This window comes from Chlorocebus sabaeus, chromosome 11 (genome assembly GCF_047675955.1).
Source record: "Chlorocebus sabaeus isolate Y175 chromosome 11, mChlSab1.0.hap1, whole genome shotgun sequence".
Taxonomy (NCBI): Eukaryota; Metazoa; Chordata; class Mammalia; order Primates; family Cercopithecidae; genus Chlorocebus; species Chlorocebus sabaeus.
In genome coordinates, this window is record NC_132914.1 from 22,061,113 (window position 1) to 22,086,564 (window position 25,452).

The 25,452-nt window shown below is 36.1% G+C and overlaps 1 protein-coding gene across 1 annotated transcript in view; it reads left to right on the forward strand.

The window, feature by feature from the left end:
* Window positions 1-13,470, forward strand: part of SLCO1B1 (solute carrier organic anion transporter family member 1B1) — a 94,916-nt gene extending 81,446 nt beyond the window's left edge. Inside the window, exon 15 of the mRNA XM_007967861.3 lies at window positions 12,653-13,470. Coding sequence (XP_007966052.3) covers window positions 12,653-12,863 — 211 coding nt within the window. The 3' untranslated portion in view covers window positions 12,864-13,470. The remainder of the gene's footprint in view (window positions 1-12,652) is intronic.
* Window positions 13,471-25,452: the final 11,982 nt, after the last annotated feature.

A 25,452-nucleotide genomic window follows, 5' to 3' on the forward strand; every position in this document is an offset into this window, starting at 1 on the left:
TCAAATATCTCCCAAAGAAAAGAATCACTAATGACTATTAAATATATAAAAAGATGCTCAAATTAATTGATAATGACAGGATTGCTATTAAAACTCACCCAGATTTTCAACAATCAAAAATGTTAAGTAGACATTGTATTGACAAAAGTACAGAACTTTGAGCCAGCAGCAAACTTCTAGAAATTTATCCTACAGATAGCTATACTCCCAAATAGATAAAATGGCACATATATAAGATTACATACATGTGTATGGCAACATTGTTTATGATGGCAAAATATTGGAAGCAACTTAAATATCTCTTGATAAGGGAGTCATTAAATAAATAGTTCTACTTGCAGGAAAATGAATAGTCTGATGTCTTGAAAAAAGAAGAAAAAATTATTTGTTTACTAATGTGGAACCTTCTTCAAGACATATTTTTGTATGAAAAAAAAGAACCATGAAGAATGTGTATGGAACATGCTATCATTTATATGAAAGTGGAGGAAGTTTATTAGTTCAGGATACATCTCTGTAGTAAAGACCTAGGATCAAATTTACCAAAAATACTTCCTTCCATTTAATGTGTAAATTCACTATCTAAAATCCCCAATGGATAAAATGATCCAGCTTTTTCCAGAATTGTACCCCATAGGCATTCTCATAAATTTATTTAAATATTAATGATAGAAAATTTCTCACAAAATGGGAGAAAGAAATGAAAGGAGATTACAAATGAAAACTTCATATATTTATCTTAATGACTTTTTTTAAGAATGTGTTCGTTTTTTATTGAAATCATCATTTATTTCCAGAACACCTGGCAAGATGCTCCTCAGAATTTCCCCAAAGCAATGACCACAACTTCAAGTATTCATGTAACATTTTGAGATGGCTTTATAATGGTTTGAGTATAAAAAGACCCTAAAACTATTTTTAAGCCATACTAGTTCCTTTTAGTTCAGTGAAGATTTAGTTAGAACTAAAGTGAAATTTTTAAATTTTTTATGTTAATTGATTTATTAATGCATTCTTCTTGTTGAATAACTGTTATAGTATCCAAATTTTTAATATACTGCAAAGACCATTGTGATAACATTATATAGTGTATATGTGTGCTATATATATTTAATATGCATGTATATGCATATATAAGATAGATATATAATATATATGTTATTCTTGTGCACTTTAATTTATGCTCATCCCAAGACATTAAGATTTAAAGGGTCAGTCTTTGTACATCTCGACATATTTATCATTTTATTTTCTCTGATTTCTTCTTGCATGTCTACAAAATGTCTCAAGTACTGATCTTCGGTTTTACAATAGTGATGTTATCTTCAGGAGCAATTTGGGTAGGGTCAGAATCTTGCAGCCTTCAACTACATGGCTCCTAAATCATAATTTCTAATATTCTGGCTAATTTGTTAGTTCTGCAAAGGCAGTCTAGTCCCCAGGCAAGAAGGGGCTTGTTTTAGAGAAGGGATTTTATTGTTTCTTTTTTCAATCTCTATAATATAAATGAAGTTATTCCCAGAGTTAGTAGCAAAAGGAATAATTATTTGTCATATAGGTTCCTTTATAAAATTGGCTATGTTGAAACTTTATTCTATAAAGAACATTATATTTTAATTTTAAAGCCTTGAAGTCCCACAGGTTTTCTGTACAGTGTTCCTGACCTGTGATTTTGTGCCATCACATACCTGTAGGAGTTCGGTAATTTTTCCTCCTCTCAAGGTCCCAAGATAAAATGTGCCAAGAAGAAAGGGGCATTCTTATCACAGGTCAGGAACACTGTACAGAGAATGCATAGACAAGATATAAGGCCAGCTTTTCCCAGGGGCTTTTATTGGATCTATAAGTCAACTTCTATTCCTCAAAGAAAGTATTCCATTCCAGTTAAAGCCTTGGTAAAATGACCAGTTTATCCAGTTAGGTCCTGTTATAAGAAAAAACATATTCTTATTGCACTTATGCAAATAAGTATACTGTCATAAGTTGAGAATACTCACAAATAGTTTTTAAATTCTGGAGAAATTAGTTAGAGGGAAAGCAATATGCTCCAAAGTTTACTCCCAGGAGCATACTTTACTCAATTGCTAAAAGTTGTAAATACTCAAAATAAAAAGGTTTATTGACTCTGAAAAACAAATGAATTAGCAATGTTTAACATCTCAGCTCTCTGTGAGAGTCCTAGAAATTTGTGGTTTTTTCTTCTATTCCAATAGCACAATTTCTAAAGTTATCAGGGGCCTGCATTCAAGAGTACCTGTCAGAGTCCTCTATCTGATTCTAAACTGCCTTTTGAAAAGGATCAAAACAAAACAATTGTCTGTGGATAAAAAAATCTTAAGAAAGCCACTATTAAAATCACAGTTCACTAGGAATTTTGTTAATTCTCTGACATACAACAATTTTACATAACAAGTTTAATTTTGAATAACAGTAAGTCATATCAGAATTTTAGGAGTTTCCCATTATTTTGGAACATACACCAATAACTTATTTATACAAATAGAGTCCAAAGAAAACCAAACACCATTTAATATTTGGCAGTGCTTGCTGTATGATTTTTGTACTAAATAAAACAAATATGCCATTTTTAGACTTTAGTAAACCTAATAGCTAAGCAATTAATTAGGTCAGAAAAAGACATACTCATAACTTATAATTTAATTTTGGAAAGTTTGTCAAATATCAAAGATTTAAAACACTGGGTATCACAAAATAGGATCACAGGTTATTTATTTAGTCAAAGTGGTAACTCAAAACAATTTTAAGAAGACAAAAACCTGCACTCATTGATATAGGAGAGAATTATCTTTCTAAACAAGACTCAATAAAAACAGCATAAGGCCACCTGAATCTGTTTCTTTCCACTCCACTCTTCCCTTTTTCCTGCCATTTACCCAAAGAGGCAAACAAAATCCTTTCATTATCTTTTAATATTACACAAAAATTTCGTTGAGAAGAGAAAGTCAGATTTCACCTTTGCATAGTGTACTATTAATGTTAAACCCAATTCTTTAAAAAAAAAAAATCCTATAAACCAAGTTATATAACTTTAGTTAGTTTGAGCATATGGTAACATTCTCATAAGCTTATTATATCCCTTTACAATTTTTATTTGTTAAACAGCAGAACAATGCTTTAAGAAAACCCTGTCATACTTTTATTACAATGTTCAATTTATGGAAAACTGAATAATACCCCTTTAACTTAGCTAATGTTTACACACAGAATTTCCTTTACAAGATTAATTTTTCGCAAACCTTTCACAATTTGCTCAAACTTTTAATTGTATTCTAACTTAAGACATTCCTTTAGCCCTCTAAACTAGGCAAAAACAACATTTCTAAGCCTTCTTATAATCTTTTACCAAAAACACAGTTTGCTTTCCTTACACACTTTGCATGAAAAACTATTACTCCAGTAATCTTAATTACATGTTACAATGTTAACTCAGCAACTTTTATTTTTGGTGAAAACTCTGATTAGTAGTGATTTTAATTATGTCCTTGGTATGGAGCCTAGGACACCAGAAGTACAAATAAGGTCTCTTTCCAGAATAGCTAAGTAGCATAGTTAACTCAACGTGTCCCTCAGGCCTTACCTAGAATCTAATGGTTCTAAAGCAATCAAATGTCAAAATTTTGAAGACATTTTTATTTTGTCAATAATCTTTAAAACTGTTTTTATTTCCCAAAGATTACTAAAGTCATGTGAACCAAAAGGCATTAAAGTATCTATTTCTCTGACAAAATATTTGACTTAAGTGCTTAGTTTTTAAGCCAGTTAATCAGAGCTCTTTTATATATAAATGTCACACATAACATATATAAATACACAAAAAGACAGAAGAAGATTCAGTACTTGTAAGATTTTTTATTAGCCAGTTTCTTAATTGAATTAGTGACTTCAGCATGGAACCCTTTGAGGTAAAGGGCCAGGAAAGCAAGCAGTTTCTAGGGCCTAATAAGCAGGCACAGCTGGAAGGCAAAAACAATAGGTAACATAATGTAAAACAGAGCAAAATTTTTGATTTTGAGAGAGTACTATCCTCCTTCAATGCCTGGGGTTCCATGAGGAAAACAGAGCTTTCTCCCAAAAATGGTACCCCCCATTTTTCCCAAGGAGTCCTAGTCTGTCAGAAATTAACTTAGTTACTTTCATGTGGGCATCAAGGGTAGCAAAAAGACTGACTGAGGAAATAATTCACTCAAGTGAGAAAAAAATAAACAAACAAAAAGTTATTCTCAAAAAACAAGATCCAAGAAGAGAAAAAGCACAAAAGCCTTGTGTGTATATATGTGTATATATATATACACACACACATATATATACACACAGAGACACATGTATACACATATATGTATATATGTGTATGCTATATATACATGTTATATACATGTATATATGTGTGTATAGTATATCTATACACACATATGTATGTGTGTGTATGTGTAGAGAGAGAGAGAGAAAAAGAGAGAGGGAGAGCACTTGGATATCCATTTTTAATTCAGGTGACTTTTAGCCATAGTGTCCTTTAAAAAAAAATCCTTTATATCTCTTGTTATCTGACTTTAGCAAGGCCAAACAGTCAATATTTCTGGCTTTTGAACTTCTTTGCAAATAGTAATCTCCTAGGTGAAATAAATAAGCCTTAACTAAGGTTCTAACTTCACTATGAGTGTATGAGGTATTTTCAAATAGGTGGTGAGCAGTTTTTACAAGATCTAGAATCTTCAGAGGTAACTCAGAGAAACGAAAATTCAAGAAGGGAAGCCAGAAGTTGGTCACGGAGGAGCAGAGAATCAACAAATGGCAAAAGTCACAAGAATATCAAATCAGAAAGCACTCATTCCCTGGGCCAAGAATTGAGTCCCAGGCCACCATTGTGAAAAGACAAACCCTTAGCTTCTGAGCTTCAGCATTGGTTAGTCTTCATTACTTTTCCCCGAAGGATTTTAGTGCAACCAATTTCAAGCTTGCAAAGGTTTTTAACTGTTCAAGATAATTTTTAGAGCTAACTATGACATTAACCACAAAATTCCTGTCCTCTAGATGGCAGAGACCAAGAGTAAGTACTGCCACATGGTTGCAAGGTCAAGCTCCCAAGGACATAAAACAAGATGAGAGGGAAATCTCATCCAGTATAGGTTTCAGGAACACACAGCAACATTTGTAACTGACCAGCCTGAAAGGCTGGCTTAAAAAGTAGGCTTATAGGAATCCTAAGGCTACTTTCTATATTCTTTCCTATGATACCCCTCTCCATTACAGAACAACACTAAAAGACAAATTCTTAGGACAGAGGACACCAGATTTGCTAAAGCCTAAGACTAGTCTGAAAAATTCATTTTTCTATTAATCAGACTACACACACACAGAGTGAGAGAGAGAGAGAGAGAGAGAGAGAGAGAGAGAGAGAGAGAGAGAGAGAAAGACAGAGACAGAGACCAGAAGCTTGGCTGGTAAGAAATTCTTACCCCTTTTGCCAGCATGCCACGTTTCCGGGTTCCCTTTCTCTGCACTTCCAGAAGAATGAAATGACTTTTGATAACCCTACTCATCGCACTGTAGCTTTGGGGGCCAAGCCACTTTACAAAAGAAAATTATCCTTTTCTGTGTTGTCAAACCATAGGCAAAAGCTTCTCATTTTTGCAAGATGCTGCCTAATGGGCTTCATGAGGAATCAAATTAACATTTTCCACCCCTGCCTAGCAAAATACACATAACAAAACAGACATTTGTAACCTCATTCAGCACCCAGTATTGACCTGGCAAGGCTCAAACTTCCTTTCATTGGTCCCTGTCATCTCTGATCCACTCAAGGTTTGGAGAGATAACCTCCAACTGGGAATGCAGTTCTCTGGGCAAGATGAAGAAGTGGACAGTCACCCCAAGTCAGGCCTTTTGAGCTTCCTTCAGGACTCACTGAATGTGACCAGACAAATAATGAGGATTTTCTGAGTTAGATGGCCTAGACTTCCATCAGTAGTTCCTTTAGAGGTTTCCTCCACATGTACAAACACACACACACAATAAAAACAAGACAGACAGAAGACCTTCCAAACCACAACTTCTAACCAAGAATTCCGAGTATTCCTCCCGAACGAACCTTCTATTCTCCACCTAAGAAATCTCCCTGAAATCTTTTTGATTGAAGAGAAATCTCCTGAACCAAGACTGTTCCTACTAATTAGAGAGAGCTAACCAACACCTCCAAAAGAGCTGAACTGAGACCTCAAAAAAAAAAAAAAAAAAAAAAAAAACAACCAAGGGCCCCAAAGGAGCCAAACCAAGGCCCCTAAAGAAGCCAAATCATGATCCCCAGATGAGCCAAACCAATTGGGAGAAGGAAGGAGGTGTTGGCAGTACCTAGAATACTCACCAAATTAGTTTAGAGACAGATACTATTTCCAGGAACTATTTCTCCATTGCAATTAAATCCATGCGCATTGGGTCAGCAGCACGCTGCCAGTAGAGACAGTGCCAGAGTCAGCCCACAGTCCAAGAGAACTAGGCAGCCACTTGAGCTGGCCTCTGGATCCATCACCAGAGCAGGGCTACTGAACCACGGGCAGGTAGGCACAAGGGCAATCCCAGATGAGACCCCAAGTGTGTAACCACCTAACGGGTTCACCTCGCCCACTGCCTAGACAGAGCTTATTTATCAAGAAAGATGTTACTAATCAAAACAGGGGAATTACAGTAAACAGTAATTCATGCAGAGCCAGCTGTGCAGGACACCAGAGTTTTGTTCTTATTCAAATCATTCTCTCTGAGAATTTGAGGACTGGAGTTTTTAAAGATAATTTGGTGGGTAGATGGCGGGGGGCAGTGAGTCAAGAGTTCTGATTGGTCAGGTCAGAGATGAAATCATAGCATGTTGATACTGTCCTGAGTCACTTCCTGGGAGGGGGTCACAGCTTGAGATAAGTCAGTTTATCAGTCTGGGTGGTGTGAGCTCATCTGTGAATTTCAGGATCTGCAAAATATATCAAGTATTGATCTTAGGTTTTACAATAGTGCTGTTATCCTCAGGAGCAATTTGGGTAGAGTCAGAATCTTGTAGCCTCCAGATGCATTACTCCTAAATCGTAGTTTCTAATCTTTTGGCTAATTTGTTAGTCCTACAAGGCTGGTCTGTTTCCCAGGCAAGAAGCTGGTTTGTTTTGGGAAAGGACTGTTACTGTCTTGGTTTTAAACTGGAAGCTGTAAACTAAATTTCTCCCAGAATTAGTTCCGCTTACACCCAGAAATGAACAAGAACAGCTTGGAGGATAGAAGCAAGATGGAGTTGGTTAGATCAGATCTCTTTCATTGTCTCAGTTATAATTTTGCAGGGACAATTTCATAAGCATTTAGTGCAATAAGCTTTCCACTTTACGCTGTTTATGCTGTATCCTACAGGTTTTAATATACTTTGTCTCGATTTTCATTTGTTTAAAACAAAAAAATTGTGTTCTGCCCTAATTTTGTTATTTACCCAAAAGTAATTTAGGAACAAGTTATATAGGTTTCTTGTAATTGTGTAGTTTTGAGAGTTGCTCTTGATATTGATTTCTATTTTTATTCCACTGTGGTTCATGAAGATGTTTGTTATAATTCTGATTTTTTAAAAAATGTATTGTGACTTGACTTATGACTTAGAATGTGGTTAGTTTTAGAGAATGTTTTATAAACAGATAAAAAATGCATTTTCTCTGATTTTGGGGTAAAGTATTATCTAGAAATCTATTAGATCCACTTGGTAAAGACTCTAGTTCAAGTCTAAATTTTTTTTTAACTTTTGGCCATGATGCTGTGCCTGCCTAGTGCTGTCAGTCTGGTGTGGAAGCTTATTTCTCAATGTATTACTTTCTATCTCTTTGCTTAGGTCTGGTAGTATTTATTTTATAAATATGATTGCTTCAGTATTGAGTGTGTATATATTTAGATTAGTTAAATCTTGTTGAATTAAATGCTTTATCATTATATAATGCACTTATTTGGGTTTTTTTGACAGTCTTGTTTGTTTAAGGTCTATTTTATTTGATACAAAGAGAGGAACTTCAGCTTGTTTTTGCTTTCCATTTGAAAGATAGATCTTTCTTCATCCTTTTACTTTAAGTCTATGGGTGTCCTTACATACGAGATGGATTCCTTAAGGGCAGCAGAAGGTTGTCTTTTTTTTTTTTTAATCCACTTTGCTACTCTATGTCTCTTATATGGAGCATTTAGGCAATTTACATTCAAAGTTAATATTGATGTGTGAGGCTTTGTACCTCCCATACTGTTGTTAGTTAGTTGCTTTGTAGATACCATTGTGCAGTTACTTAATAGGATCTGTAGGCTTTGTAATTATGTGCGCTTTTATGGCAGCTAGTATTGGTCTTTGTTTCCTGTTTTGAACTCCTTTGAGCATTTTTTCTAAAACTGATCTGGTGGTGACATATTTCCTTAGCATTTACTGGTCTGGGAAATACTTTATTTCTACTTTATTTACAAGTCTTCACTGGGGAGGTTATGAGGTTCTTGGCTGTCATTATTATTATTATTATTATTTTGTAGGTCTAACAATGGGCCCCCAATCTCTTCTAGCTTGCAATGTGTCTGCTGGGAAGTTCACCTTTAGTCTAATGGTATTTCCTTCATAAATAATTTGGACCTTTTCTCTAGCTGCCTTTAAGATTTGTTCTTTCGTGCTGAACGTAGCCAATCTGATGACTATATTCCTTTAGAATGGCTGTTTTTTATAGTATCTCATAGGTATTCTCTGAATTTCTTATATACGGATGTGAAGCTCTCTAGCAAGATTATTTTTTAATTTCTGAATTATTCCCACAACTGTGTTTTCTAAGTTGCTTACTTTTTCTTTTCTCTCATTAGTGCTAATAATTCATACATCTTGTTTCTTTAAATAGCTCCATGTTTCTCAAAGGCATCACTCATTTTTTTACCTTGTTTTCTTTTTTTTTTTATGACTATGTTAATTTGAAAGATCAGATTCAAGATTGTATTAGTCAGGTTATCTAGAGGGATAGAACTAATAGAATATATATATATGTATAAAATATGATATACATAGATTTTATATATATAAGTATATATATCCTATATATCATATTATATATAATCTATATATAGAGAACTAATAGAATACATATAATATGATTTTATATATATATAGCAGCATATTAAGGAGTGCTAATTCACACAATCATATATATATCTCATATATATCATATATATACATATATATTACATGGAAGTGTATTAAGGAGTATTAACTCACAAGATCACAAGGTTTTACAATAGGCCATCTGCAAGCTGAGGAGCAAGGAAGCCAATTCAAGTCCCAAAGCTGAAAAACTTGAAGTTTGATGTTTGAGGGCAGGAAGCACCCAGCATGGGAGAAAGATGTAGGCTGGGAGGCTAAGCCAGTCTAGTCTTTTCGTGTTTTTCTGCCTGCTTTATATTCTGGCCATGCTGGCAGCTAATTAGATGGTGCCCACTCAGATTAATGGTAGTTCTGCCTTTCCCAGCCCACTGACTCAATTGTTAATCTCCTTTGGCAACACCCTCACAGACTCATCCAGGATCAATACTTTGCATCCTTCAATACAATCAAGTTGACACTCATTATTAACTATCACAGATATCTTTAATTATTTCTTATGTTTAGTCTAATTTATTGTCAAAGTTTCCAACTGTATTTTGGAATTTTTTGGTAACTTTTTTAATTCCAGAAGTTCTATTGTGTTTTTTCTTAATATGTCCATCTCACCTTTCTTATCCTAAATTGTTTTTCTGGTTTCATTTATTGGTTTTCAACTTTCTCTTGAACTCAGATTCATTCCTGAGTGTTGGTACTGTCTCCTTTAGTAATTGTTGCTGTACCCACGTTCTCTTTGTCCCAAGGAAAGTTATAGTGGGCTACAGTCCCCACTCTCTTAGGGGAAGAACACATTGAGAGTTAGATCTCCAGAGGTCCTGCTGTTTCCCCAAAGTCCACTGACCCCTGTGCCTGCCAAAGTCAGAGAAGTTGGTTGGATATGTTTGCCAGGAATTTGGTGGTATGGTGACTCAAAGATGGAGACTCCTCAGGCAGGGCAGTGGCATACCACAGATGCACAAACAGTGTGGCACCTCCTTCCTTTAGATGGGAAGGTGGTGCAGCCATACCTGTGCAGGCTGGCCACCCAGTTGTCTATCCCTGGGGAGTTCCCAAATTGCTACCAATAGCATTACCCTGGGTCAAGAGGGCAGAGGAAATTACCAACAATTTGGTGGTCAGCAGATTATCAGACATGTGAGGAGAGCAGAGAAGCACTTTTAGCTGTGTTTTCACAGGGTTCTCTGGGGGTTGATTATTGCCAGACTTTTACTGCTTTTTTTTACTGCACTACAGCTTCTTCTTATGGGCACTTTAACAGTTCCTGACTCTCTTTCCTCAGTTTTTCATTTGGAACTTCCTTATTCACCAGTAACCTTGATCTTCTTTCCGAGGAGAACTGTAATTTGATGTCCCTGGTCAGCCATCTTGAAAATAACTTGACTATTTTTATTTTTATCAGTGGTAGCATGATATATCTTCCTGCACCTAATTACTTTTAATCTATACATCTTTAAAGTAGATTTCTCAGAGACTACATATAGTTTGTTTCTTCTTTTTAATCCTTTAACAAACTCAGTCTTTTAATTGGTGGATTTAGATCATTGACATTAAAAGTGACTACTGATGTTGTTAGACTAATGTTGATCATAATTTTACTATTTTCTATTAGTTATACTTGTTCTTTGACCTATTTTTGTCTTCTATTCTTTTTTCTTCTGTTGTGGTTAACTGAATAGTCTCTATGACTCTGATTTTATATGACTATATAATTATAAATTTTTATTTTACCTTTCTTTGTGTATGTCAAGTTTCCGACCTATATGAGTCTCTCTAAAAAGCTTCTCTTAACATTTCTTACGAGGAAGATGTACTGGAAAAACGTTTCTTCAATTGTTGTTTGTCTGAGAATGTCTTTATTTCTACTTTACTTTTAAAAGAATTTCACAGAGTACAGAATTTTAAGTTGGTGATTTTTTTCTCTTAAGACTTTACATATTTCACTCCACTGTCTTTTTGCTTGCATGGTTTCTGAAGAGAAGCCTGACATATTTTCTCCCCTATAGATAAAATTTATTTTTCGTTCTGGTTAGTTTCAGGATAAAGTTTTCTTTATCTCTGACTTTCTGTAGTTTGAAAATAACACACCTACATGTAGTTTTTCTGATCAATAATAACTTATTTGTATATTTTTAAATAACTTAGGAAGTGTAGTTGAATTGTTTGTAACTCAAAGGATAAATTCTTAGCATTTTCTAAGGTTCCCGAATCTGTGATTAGTGTCTGACATTAATTTAGGAGAAATTCTTAGTAATATTTTTTTTTTTTTTTGAGATGGAGTCTCACTCTGATGCCCAGGCTGGAGTGCAATGGCATGATCTTGGCTCACTGCAACCCCTGCCTCCCGAGTTCAAGTGATTCTCCTGCCTCAGCCTCCCGAGTAGCTGGGATAACAGGCATCCACCACCACGCCTGGCTAATTCTTGTATTTTTAGTATAGACGGGGTTTCACCATGTTGGTCACGCTGGTCTCTAACTCCTGACCTAGTGATCCGCCCACCTCAACCTCCCAAAGTGCAGGGATTACAGGTGTGAGCCACTGCACCTGGCCAGTAATTATTTTTTTAAAATATTTATTTTGCTCCTTTTCTCTTTGTTTTCCTTATAACTCTTCCATACATACACTTATATAATTGTCTCAAATTTTTTATATAATATCAATTGGTTTACTTTTTAGTCCTGTTTCTCTTTGCTTTTCAGTTTTGGAGGTTTTCATGGATATATCCTCAAATTAGAGAGTATTCGTCAGCTGTGTTCTACCTACTAATAAACCCATCAAAGGCATTCTTTATTTCTGCTACAAAATTTTTTATTTTTAGTGTTTTTCTTGGAGTCTTAAAATTTTTATTTTTATACTTACATTGCCCATCTGTTCTTAAATGCCGACTACTTTATTGATTAGAACCCTTAACATATTAATCATAGTTGTTTTAAATTCCATTTTGAAAATTTCCACATCCCTGACATATCTAGATCTGGTTTTAAGCTTGCTTATTCTTTTCAATCTAAGTTTTTTTCACTTTTGGTATGACTGGCAATATTTTTCATTACAGTTAAGCATAATGCATTGGGTAAAAGGAACTGCTTTGATAAGCCTTTATTAATATGGTGTGAGGTGCTGGAGAAGGGGTAGCATTCCACAGGCCTATATTTAGGTTTAATTATTTTAGTTATAATCGAGTAACCTCTGGATTATAAATTTCAAACATACTTCTCAGTTTCTCCTCCCAGCTGTAGGTGGGGCGGGATGGCTTAAGAGGGCTTGGGTTGTATATTTTTCTCCTGCTATGAAGAAGGCCAGAGGCAACTGGAGCATAGTTTCTATGGCTTCATAACCCTATTAATATCTATCATTATGCCCCAATACAAATAATTATTAGAATTATTGTCTTAATATTTTACCTCTAATTTTATTTTTTTCTTTAGGATCCGGATACTGGAGAAAATGTTAAAGTTATTATAGACAATTTAAAATGATTTATTGTTTTATTTTGTCTACTTCCACAGAAAGGTCTACTTGGGCTTGTCTTCAGTGTTAAGAGTCTCATCACTTGTTTTATATATTATATTAATTTATGCCATGAAGAAAAAATTTCAAGAGAAAGATATCAATGCATCAGAAAATGGAAGTGTCATGGATGAAGCAAACTTAGAATCCTTAAATAATAAAAAACATTTTGTCCCTTCTGCTGGGGCAGATAGTGAAACACATTATTAAGGGGAGAAAAAAAGCCACTTCTGCTTCTGTGTTTCCAAACAGCATTGCATTGATTCAGTAAGATGTTATTTTTGAGGAGTTCCTGGTCCTTTCACTGAAAATTTCCACATCTTTTATGGTGAAAGTATTAATAAGCCTATGAATTTATAATAAAACAAACTATATGTAGAAAAAATGAGAGTATTCATTGTTATGTTATAGCTATGTATTTGTGGTTAAGGCTAGACTATAAGATCCATACAAATTTAAAGTAAGAGGCATGGTTATTGTGTAATAAAAGAAAAAATACTTGTTCAAGTAATTGTAATTCTTAATAAAATAAATGAGTAGAATACAGGTAGAAGTTAAAAAGAAGGAGCTAGATTAGTATCCTAAGTAAAGAGAAATGCCTAATGTCTATTTTGTATTAAACAAACAAACATGCAGTTTGAACTGTAATACTGAGGCCTGAAGTCTAGCCTGGATGAATGCTACAATAATATCTGTTACTCACATAAAATTATATATTTCACAGACTTTCTTAATGTATAATTAATTATTTTGGTCAAGTAAATTTAGAATACATTTAAATATTAATGAAGAAATAAAGACATTCCAATATTTGCAAGCTGTGATTGTCAAACAACATATTACATTACGTGTTAAGTTTCTGTTGGATTTAATGGATTAAGAAAAATTGACTTTGACTAATGTAGCCACTCTTATACTTATCTTAGCTAGATTTCCTGGATCATTTGCTGCACCTTCTACATCAGCACTTGCTTCTTCACTTTGCACTTAGGTAATGAAACCAGCTTCTTTTTTTAAACCCCATGAACTAAATTCTACAGCATTTTTTCTTTTGCAGCTTTCCTACCTCTCTTAGTTATCATAGAATGACAGAGAGGTAGGGCCTTACTCTAGATTAGATTTGGCCTAAGGGAACATTATGGCTGCTTTGATCTTCAGTACCAGGCTACTGAAGTTTTCTCTATATTAGCAGTAAGTCTGTTTCACTTTGTTATTATTTGTGTGTTCACTGAAGTAGGACTCTTAATTATCTTCAAGTACTTTCTTTTTGCATTCACAACTTGGTTAACTATTGAATGCAAGATGCTTAGTTTTGACTTACCTTGGCTCTTGATATGCCTTCCTCACTAAACTTAATCATTTCTAAAATTTGATTTAAAATGAGAGATGTGTGACTCTTTCTTTCACTCAAACACCTAGAGGTCATTGTAAGGTTATTAATCGTCTTAATTTCTATGTTGTTCTGTCTCAGGACACAGGAAGGCCCAAGGAGGGAGGTGTAGCAATAGCTGGTTGGCAGAGCATTCAGAACACACACAATTTTATTTATTAAGTTCCACATATTATATGGGCATGGAGAGTGGCAAGTCGAATCAATTACAATAGTAACATCAAAGATCACTAACCACAGGTCACTATCACAGATACAATAACAATGAATAAGTCTGAAATATTGTGAGAATTAGCAAAATGTGACACAGAGACATAAAGTGAGCACATATTTTTGAAAAACTGATGTCAATAGACTTGTTTGATGCAGGATTGCCACAAACTTTCAATTTGAAAAAAAAAAAAAAAAAAACACCAAAATATGTGAAGTGTGATAAAGTGAAGTTGAATAAAATGAAGTATTTCAGGAATAAAAACTAGCAGGATCACAGGATCAATATCTACTTAAAAGTATTAGAAATATGGAGGTAAATAGAAGAAATAGCTAAAAAGAGTTGTAAATGCTTGCCTCAGAAAGCAGTAATAACAAGCAGAGAAAAACTCACTTTCAATATGAGATTTTTGATGTAATCTTATTTTTACAACTTTGTGCATAAATCATTTTGGTAAAAATTAAAAATCAATCATCAGACTGGTATGTCTCTTATTAATCAACAATAAACAATAATATTGATACCCAGGTAATACACTGAGAGCCTTGGGTGAGTCTCCAAGTCTCGCTGGTTTCAGATACCAGAGGGATCACAAGGGTTAACACACTAAGCAGACTCTTGAGGTCCTTGGTTCCAGGACTTGACTCTTGGATAGCATTTCTGAACCTGCCCTTGGCCAGAGAGGAGCCCACTGTCCTGCAGGTTGAATCCCAGGTCAGGCAGAATTCAATAGAAGCTGATTAAAGTGCCTTTGGGCCTTAAGGAAACATTGGCAGTAGTCTGGCAGTACTCCCTGTGGGCCTGAAGTGGTTGTGGCTATGGGTTGAGGCTCCCCTGTATTTGGAAATGTGAGGAAAGAGTGGGAAAGACTGTCTTGTGGTTTGAGTGACACCTCAACCACTATATGATAGAACACCAAGTAGCCTTTACGAGTTTTGGCTCTAGTCTCTGACTCCTGGATGGCACCTCTGGGGCCTGGGGGACCTCACCACCCTGAAAGGAAGGACACAGGCCTTGCTGGCTTTGCTGCCTGCTGATTGTAGAGCCCCATGGGCAAACATGGGCAGTAGTCAGGGAGTAATTATAGCAGACCTTGGGCAAGACTCAGAAATGTGCTGGCTTCAGGTGTAACCCAATATAGTCATAGTTCTGGAGGCCACAGAGCTGCTCATGCCACTCCAAACCTAGATTTAGTTGGTTCAGAACAGAGAAGGAGACTGTATGTTTGGGAGAAAATAACCAATAGAACAAGAATCTCTACCTGGAAATCCAGACAATTCTCCTGGATGTTGTTCAAGACCATTAAGGCGGTACCTCTACGAGTCTGCAAAAACCTCAGCATTACTGGGCTTGGGGTCCTCCCTAAAGCAGACACAGCTTATATCACAATAATCAAGTTCTTTTAAATGCCTGGAATCCCTTCCCAAGAAGGATAGCTGCAAATAAGCCCAAACATCCAAGACTGTGATAAATACTTTGCTCTTCAATGCCCAGACCAACAAATATCTACTAGTATCAACACCATCAAGGAAAACATGACCTCACCAAGTGAACTAAATAAGGCACAGGAACCATTCCTGGAGAGAGATATGTGAGCTTTCAGACAGAGAATTCAAAATAGCTGTTTTGAGGAAACAGAAAACTACTTCAAAGCATTTAATAATCAAACTCTCAAAGGTCAAAGATAAAAAAATGATCCTAAAAGCAGCAAGATAATTAAGATAGAGTGGCACTCCGAAATTCTGGCAGCGAAGTTTTTACTGGAAACCTTACAGGCACGCATGGCATAACATATTTAAAGTGCTGAAGGAAAAAAAAAAAAAATTTTATCCTAGAATAGTATATGCAGGAAAAACATCTTTCAAACATGAAGAAGAAATGGAGACTTAGCAAGACAAACAAAAGCTAAGGAATGTCATCAATACCAGACCCATCCTATAAGACATGCTAAAGGAAGTGCTTCAAATGGAAAGAAAAGAACATTATTGAACGATAAATAATCACCTAAAGGTACAAAACTCACTGCTAATAGTAAGTATGCAGCATAACATAATGTCATAACATAACCAACTGTGGTATGTGATCTATTATTCTAAGTAGAAACACTAAATGATGAACCAATCAAAAATATAACTTCAACAACTTTTCAAGACCTGGTACGGTAAGCTATAAATAGAAACAAGAAAAAGTAAAAAAGCATGGAGATAAAGTTAAGGCGTAGAGTTTTTATTACTTTGATTTTTGCTTGTTTGTTCATGTAAGTAGTGTTAAATCGTTATTAGGTTAAAAATAATGAGTTATAAGATAATACGTGCAAGCCTCATGGTAACCTCAAACCAACAAAATATACAATAGATGCACAAAAAATAAAAAGCAAACAATAAATTATATCACCAGAGAAAATCACCTTCACTTGAGGAAGATAGGAAGAAAGAAAGAAGGACGAAAAGACCACAGAACAACCAGAAAACACCTGTGGTGTAGGCACTTATAGCTATAAACTTCCCTGTTAGTACTGCTTTTCCTGTATCCCATAGATTACCATTTGTTTAAGAATTTTTTCAAGATTATTTTAATAATCTTCCATGATGTGCTTATTTTACACTGCATGCCTGTATCAAAATATTTCGTATACCCCATTAATATACATATCTACTATGTAACCACAAATAAAAACAACACAATCTCTTTGTGATTAGAAGTGTCTAAATAATCCTAAGAAGGAAATAATCTCAAATTTTGCCTGGTCCTGAGAATATTTACACCAGACTCAACTCCTTGAAAAGAATGTCCAAAATTCCTATTGAAAAAATTGACAAAAATGACTCTGTGAGTGGAAGTGAGAGAGCCACAAGCACAAAACAGGCTGATGGAATAGAGCTTGCATCTTCCCATTCCCATTACAGTTGAAATTATTTATTGAAGTAACATACTTCAAGTATTAGTGTAATTGCTTTTCTATGAATAAATATCTGACACTAAGTAATTTATGAAGAAAAGAGGTTTAATCAGGTCATGGTTCTGCAGACTTTACAGAAAGCATGATAGTGGCATCTGCTTCTAGTGAGGCCTCAGGAAGCTTACAATCATGGTGGAAGGTGATAGAAGAAGTCTGCATGTCACATGGTGACAACAGGTGCAAAAGGGAGAGAAGAGGGGGAAATCCCAGACTTTTAAGCAACCAGATCTGATGTAAATTACCTGTGTGAGAATTGACTGATTACTAAGTGATGGTGCTAGTCTATTTAGGAGGGATCAAATTCCATGATCTATTCATCTCCAACCAATCCCCACCTGCAACACTGAAAATCACACTGATGCAGTCTCACCGATGCACCACAATGTAGCAGTCTCTTGTTGCCTAAGGTAGTACCAGGAGTTCTTTGTCTCAGCACCAGCAAAGGTAAGGAGTGCAGACACCAAGGGTGATGTTGGAGTGGAAGCTTAATAAGCTAAAGAAGAAAGCTCCCGGCTGTGAAGAGGGGGCCTGGAAGAGTGTTGCCGTTTTCACAGTTGAATGCAAAGGTTTTATTAAAAAATTAAAAAATAAGGGGTGGGCATCTCATTTGCAAAGGCACAACTTTCCAGTGGCTCCACCCCATCCTCTTAGTGTGCATGTGGGCCCTTAGCTTGAGTTGCTCCATATTCCTTTGTTCCCCTTACTGCGCATGTGTCAGGGGATGCAATTTTCCATTGCGGACATGTCTGGGCAAGTCACCTGTGTAGCCTTTCTTATTTGTGTGACTGTGGGCATGTCTTAGGCAAGCCCCTCTGTGCAAGTTCCCTTATTTGTGGCTGCAGGCTCTTCTTTTGTTTGAAAGGAATTCAGCCGAATTCAACCGAGGACCCAGCCTAATTGGCTGCCTGGCTGGGTTTTTTGCTTTCTCCTCTCTTAACATATTAACATGAGATTTGGAGGGGACAAACATCCAAACTATGTCATTCTGTTCCTGCACCCCAAAAAACATCATATTCTTTTCACATTGCAAAATATAATCACCCTTTCGCAATAGTTCCTCTTAGTCTTAATTCATTCCAGCATCAACTAAATCAAAATCTGATCCAAAATCCAAAGTCTCTTCTGGAGATGAGTTCCTTCAACTATTGAGACAAGAAGTCTCCCGATCGAAGGTTTTTCTTGATTGAAAGGTTCATGGTCTCACAGGCTTCAAGGAATGAAGCCGTGGACTGCAGTGGCTAGTGTTATTGCTCGATTAGAGAAACGTACAGACCTAGAGTGTGTGGCGGCAACATTTATTAAAGCGAAAGTGAAAGTACAGCTTCCATGTGGTGGAAGGGGACCCAGAAGGGTTGCTGTTTCTGGCTTGGGTGTCTTATGCTTATATCCCCTTATGACCTTTCCCGTTTTCCTTTCTCTGTCCTATAGAATTAGCTTATTTTCTCTCCACTTGTAGGTTGGTGGGCCTGATTGGTTAAAAACATCAGGCTGAAGCAACAGCTTAAACTCCCTATATGATTGGGTGAAGTTTCAATCCGTTAGCTGGCACCTGTGACTCATTTTGGCCTGGGGGAAGTCCCCTTTGATTGGTTGAAGTTTCAATCCCTTAGCTGGCAGCTATGACTCATTTTGGCCTAGGGGAAAATTCCCTTAGGGAAGTCCCTATTGACCCAGGAAGTCCAGCCAACTTAGCCACTTAGTGCCTCACTACGAGCTTGTGAAATCAAAACTAATTTAGTTACTCCTAAAATACAATAGTAGTACAGGCATTGGGTTATTCATTTCCTTTCCCAAAAGGAGAAATAAAGCGAAAGAAAGGGGCAATAGGCCTCACACATGTCTGGAACTCAACAGGGCAGTCATTAAATCTTAAAGCTCCAAAACAATCTCCTTTGACTTGATGTTCTGCATATAGGGCACACTTGTGCAAAAGGCTGACTCCCAAGGCCTCATGCAGTTTCATTTCTGGGCTTTGCACGGCCCATCTCTTGTGGCTGCTCTGATGGGTTGGAGTTGTGTGCTTCAGTCTGTTCCACACTAAGGCCACAAGCTTCTGTTGGCTGTACCATTCTTGGGTCTGGAGAGCAACATCCCGTTTTCCACAGCTCCTCAAAGTGCCCAGGTGGACTGTATGTGGGCACTTTAACACCACTAGCATTCCCTAGTAGAGCTTGTTTGTCGGGGTTTAACCCCCGTGGCAGGCTTTTACCTGGGCACGCAGGCTTTTCCACACATCCTTTGAAATCTAGATGGAAACTACCCAGGCCTTCTTCAAGCTTGCATTCTGAGCATCTGCAGACTTAACAGCATGTGGAAACTGACAAATCTATGGCTTGCACCCTCAGGACCTGTGACCCAAGCTGCGCCTGAGTCCCTTTGAGCTGAGACTGGAACCAGAGCAGCCAGGACACAGAATCAGTCCCTCAAGGCTGCTCATGAAAACAAGGCCATGGGCCTGGTTCAGGAAACTGTTTTCTTTTCTCTTAGGTATCTAGGAAGAGGCTGCCTAGAGGATCTCAGAAATGACTTTAGGGCCTTTATCCATTGTCTTGGATATTAGCACTTGACTCTCTTTTAGTCATGCTAATATCTCTAGTAAGTGTTTGCAACATGCTTGCATTTCTCTCCCCCCAAAAACCTTTTTTTTTTTATCTTTACCACATGGCTAGGCTGCTAGTTTTTCACATTTTCCAAACTTTTACACTCTGCTTTCCTTTTAAATATAAGTTCCAACTTTAAATTATTTATTTTCTCCCATATCTATTTACAGGCTATTAGAAATAGCCAGGCCACATCTTGAATGCTTTGCTTCTTAGAAATTTCTTTCAACAGATACCCTATTTAAAATAATTTGAATTATTATTAATTTTTCATTCATATGAATTTAAAACAATTCATATGAATGAAAAAAAGTAAATACAGAGTTTCAGACACTAATTTCTTCAATTTGCAATTTTAAAATAAAGGGTGAATTAAATGTTAATAATGAATTAAAATTTCTTGTATAGAAAGGAATCTAGGAAAATATTTTGCTCTTCATCTATTAACTCTATTTTTAGAATTTTTAACTAAATACTTTAGTTTTAATGAATGTGAATTCTTTAAATACAATGGGATATATTTATAGCCCCATTGGGTGTGAAAATGCATTTCGAATTAGCACTCAAGTGTAATAATTCCCAAACTATTGTTTTAGGTGTTTTTTAAGTGTACTTGTGTGGAAGTGCTTGATCTCCAGAGCAGAAATTACTCAGTCTCTTTGGGTGAATGCCCAAGAGGTGATGCTTGTGCAGGGAAATTTGACATTTATATTGCAATGCAAGACTTGAGTTACTTTTCCTTTTCAATTGGAGGCCCCTCACATATTACGCTGTCAGGTAAGTATGCCTTTTTAACACATTTGCATATATAACAGACACACTTAATGATATACATATTCTTCCACAATAAATTGAGAACTCAAATTTATATTTTGTTACATTTTAATTTTCTGAGAATGAATTTTCTTACTATTACTGTGATCCTTCAATGCCATAATTAATAATTTTGCTTCTAGATTCCATATTTTCTTCCCTTAGTAAGAACCTTAAGAGACAGACTGACAATTGCCTCAACTGTAGAAGAATTTCTGTATGATTCTAAGAGAGCATTTAATTTTGAGTTACTTTGAATCCTAATAAGCTAGATATGATAAATCATCTATTGATCTCATTGTAAGAAAATATTCGGGAACTGTGACTGTAATCTTCAGTCTATAATGAAATTCCAAAACTTTTAATCCATGTACAGCATGGCTTTTGACCTAGTCTCCCGTAATATGCTTACAGACTAAACAAAAATACACAAAAATAATTCATGCCTTTCTTTACTCATTAGATATATATTTAGACCAGATATCATGCCTAATGAAGAATTATTTCTCATTGAATAAAATGAATTAGCTACTTATCATACAGCTTAGAAAATGACAGGAAAGACTGACATAAAACAAATATGCTTTAAATCAAACTTAGAATTACAAGTTGTTCTCAGTCCTCATGAAGAAAAAAAAATCTATTCTTAAAGGAAAAAAAGGAAAATCTAATTTGGGAATGAGGTGAGGGGTTGTGAAGGAGAGGACTCAGAGAGTACATCTCTAAAGAAGTGACATTCAATCTAAAGGTCTAAAGAAAAGTTAGCCAAATAAAGCAATTCAGAGAGAGGGTCTAGGCAGGAAAGAGCTGGTGTGTTTGAGAAATAAAAAGAAGCTAGTTAACTGAAACATACCAAGTGAGAAGGGTGTAGCACAAGATAAGAATGGAGAGTTGGGGAGGAATGCATACCCTACTGATCAAGTTGATCATTGAATCACCTAAAAACTAGAAACATGTAAAAACGTGCATGTATATCTTAAAAATTTGCATGAATAAGTATGTTGACTTGGGTTAACATATAATTATTACTTTTAAAGCCAACATAGTTGATCACACGTTCACTGTCAGCTAACAGCATGACATCATAGGGGAAAAAACCAAATGTGTTTTTAACTTTTGTTAAAATGAATATAGACTTGTAAACAGAGTTTGTTTTTTTGTTTGTTTGTTTTTGGGTTTGTGTTTTTTTTTTTTTTTTTTTTTTTGAGACGGCGTCTTGCTCTGTCGCCCAGGCTGGAGTGCAGTGGCAGGATCTCCACTCACTGAAAGCTCCGCCTCCAAGGTTCACGCCATTCTCCTGCCTCAGCCTCCCGTGTAGCTGGGACTACAGGCGCCTGCCACCGTGCCCGGCTAATTTTTGTATTTTTAGTAGAGACAGGGTTTCACCGTGTTAGCCAGGATGGTCTCAATCTCCTGACCTCGTGATCCACCTGCCTCGGCCTCCCAAAGTGCTGGGATTACAGGCGTGAGCCACCGCGCCGGGCCAAACTGAGTTTACAGTTGTTTAAATTTAACCCTGCCCCCAGATCTTGTCAAATTAATCCTACTAATTTATTCTACAGATACAACTCCACCTTAATATAAAATATTGTCTACTCAAAACCTTTTATAATTGCCAAATTACAGATTTATTAACTTACAGAAAATCACCTCAAACTCCTTACTAATTTGCATCCCAACAAGTTTTAGGATCTTAGTTTATACTACTTTATGAGACAAAAAGGGTTTTAAAAAAAAACAACCATACTTGTGTATCTTCATTGCAGCACTATTCACAACAGCCAAGACATGGAATCAACCTAAATGTCCATCAATGGTAGGGTAAGTAAAGAAAATGTGGTACTTATACGCCATGGAATACTGTTCAGCTTTAAAAAACAATGAGATCATGTCCTTTACAGGAAAATGGATGGAGCTGGAGGTCATTGTCCTTAGCAAATTAATGCAGGAACAACAAACCAAATACTGCATGTTCTCACTTATAAGCAGGAGCTAAATGATGAGAACACATAGACACATAAGAAGGGGACAAAAGACATCAGGGCCTATTAGAGGGTGGAGGCTGAGAGGAGGGAGAAGATCAGGAAAAATAACTAATCGGTACTGGGCTTAATATCTGGGTGATGAAATACTCTGTACAACAAACCCCAATGACACAAATTTACCTATATAACAAACTTTCACATATACTTCTGAACTTAAAAGTTAAAAAAATAAAATATATTGGCAAGAAAAAAAAGATAACAAAGAAAAAAAGAAAAAAGATAAGAAAGAAAAGAACACTTTATAGTAATTATATTTCATTTTATTAAGAATGTGATTAAATCAATGTTATCACTTCTCAAAAACATTATTAATTATTAATATCTCAGCAGTCTTCGATTTTATTGAAAGAATATTTACTAAGCTGACTGTAGAACAAAAATATAAACTTCGGTCTACTAATGATTTTATAATGCTTACATCATAAGTCATTGTTAAAACAAGTAAGTAGGAGGGAGGACATTCCCTTATTATATATTCATATGTGTCAAGTATAGTTCTATGTACTGAGGATGCCCCTGTGAAAAAACAGGTGATAGAACTTCACTAGCTTCCAGTGGGGATGGGGAATAGGGGAGTGGATGGGTGTAGGAGAACCAGCAAACACATAAGCAAGGAAATATGTAAAATAGGGTAATTGTGAAGCACTGGAAAGAAAAATAAATTAGAGTAAGAAAATACAGAGAGTGGGATAGGTAAGAGACACTAGTTCAAATATTGTACATTGGAAGTTGGAAGTCCTTTGATGAAGACATGAAGAGTGAAGGTAAAACCATGCTAAATAAGGACAGGGAAGAACAATCTAGGTAAGGTAGAGCAAAGACAAAGGCCCTGGTATAGAGCATACTCAACATGTATAATACAAGGTCAGAAAAAAGTGTGAAGAAGAGAGATAAAAGGTGTAGTGAGAGAGCTAGCATGGTCCAGATCATGTGGGTCACAGGAAAGGTCACCAATAAGAGTGGAGTTTACTCTGAATGTTTTGGGAAGCCCCAGGGGGTTTACGCATTAGCATCGCACAGCTGACTTACCTAACTAGATTACTCTGACTGTGCATGAATTATATTTTGGGGAGACAATGAAATCAGAAAAAACAGAGGCTTTGATTGTCTTTCACAATATGAGGGCTTGAATGAAGATGCAACGTTAGAATGGAATGTGATTTGAGTTCCAGTCTTCATTTTGTTTTGTTTTTTAATGCAAAGTCAATAAGGTTTGCCGATAGATTGAATGTAGCCTTTGACAAAGAGAATGTAAGGATGATCCCAGGGTTCTGGCTACATTCTGGAAGGATGGTGGCACTATTGAACAAAATGGGAAACGCTAAGGAAGAATAGGTTGCAGGAAGTGGAGAAGTGAGAATGTGTTCTATCTCCAAAAATTTGAGCTGCCTTCTAGATATCTAGCAACAATGCCACATACGCAATCCAACATTCAGGAGAAAGTTTGAAGCCACAAACATACATTTTAGACTGAGCAACATTCAGATGGTATTTAAATCCATGGAATTAATGAGATCTTCTAGGGACTGAGTACAGACAGAAGCAAGATCCTAGGACCAAGGACTCTAAGTTTAGAAATCAATAGTAGAAGGAGAAACCAATGAAGAAAACTATAAAGGAGTTCCTATGGGAAAAACTAAGAAGGGGGAGTGTCCCCAAAGCCTAATTAACCATGTATCAAAAAGGAAGTAGTAGTAATTGCTTCAAGGGTTGCTGAGAGCTCATAGGAGTTAGGGACTAGAAAGTGACCATTGGGTGTCATTATGTGCTGGTTACTTAACCTAAACAAAAGTAATTCATGAAGATGAGAGGTGGGAATAAAACACTGTTTAGTAAGGAATCAACAGAAAATGCAAGAAGGGGAAGTACAAACAGCCAGTATGGAAAATCCTTTTCAGGAAAAGTGTTATAAAAAGAAGCAGAGAAATGGCGTGGTAGCTGGCAGGGTTGTGGCATCAAAAGTTCTGTTTATGCCTAACTCTAGATATAATAGCATGCTTTCATACTGATTAGAATTGTCAGGTAGAGGAAAAGACAGTTGTTAACCCAGGAGAGAAGTGGAATGAGCAAAGAGGAAGATGAAGAGAGATATCAACAAAGACAGACAGTTTTGCCCTGTAGTAGAAGGGAAGGTTGTCTGTGTGGGTAAAAGGCAAGTAAATGTGTAGCGGTAGTGGTGCAAGAGTATTGAAATTCTTTTCTAATTGCTTGTATTTTCTCTATTAAATAAAAAGCAAGATAATCAGCTGTGAGTAAGGTGGAAGAAAAGAAAGAGGTGAGATGAGATCAGGACATGTGAACTAGCAATCTTGAAGACTGGAAGAATATAGTGACTGGGAAAATGTACCAGGAAACTCTTGCTGAATTGCCCTGGAGACCCCCTGAATGTTCATGCTTATGAAATTAAAGTGAGTCCTGTCAGCATGCATGAATTATTTCCTCCGGCAATGCAGCTCTTTGTATATAGGTACAGAAGAAGCAAAGGGTTAGATGAAAGCATTTTTGTTTGTTTAGTACAATAAAGCATGAAACGGGAAAAAAGTACAGAATATATTCAGAAGAGTGATTACAATAAGAGAGCACGTTGAGAAAGGAAGTGAAGAGGTGAAACTACACATAGCCTGTGAAAAGTTAGAGGAAGAGAAGGGCCTGAAGAGCTATACGGGGCTGAAGATTGTTGCAGCAGGTGTATTAAAGGGAGTAAATTTTAAAGTTAGGAGGTGGTTATGATGACAGTGATGCTCAAAATGGAGAATTTTAAGTGTGTTCTATGGGTTGAAG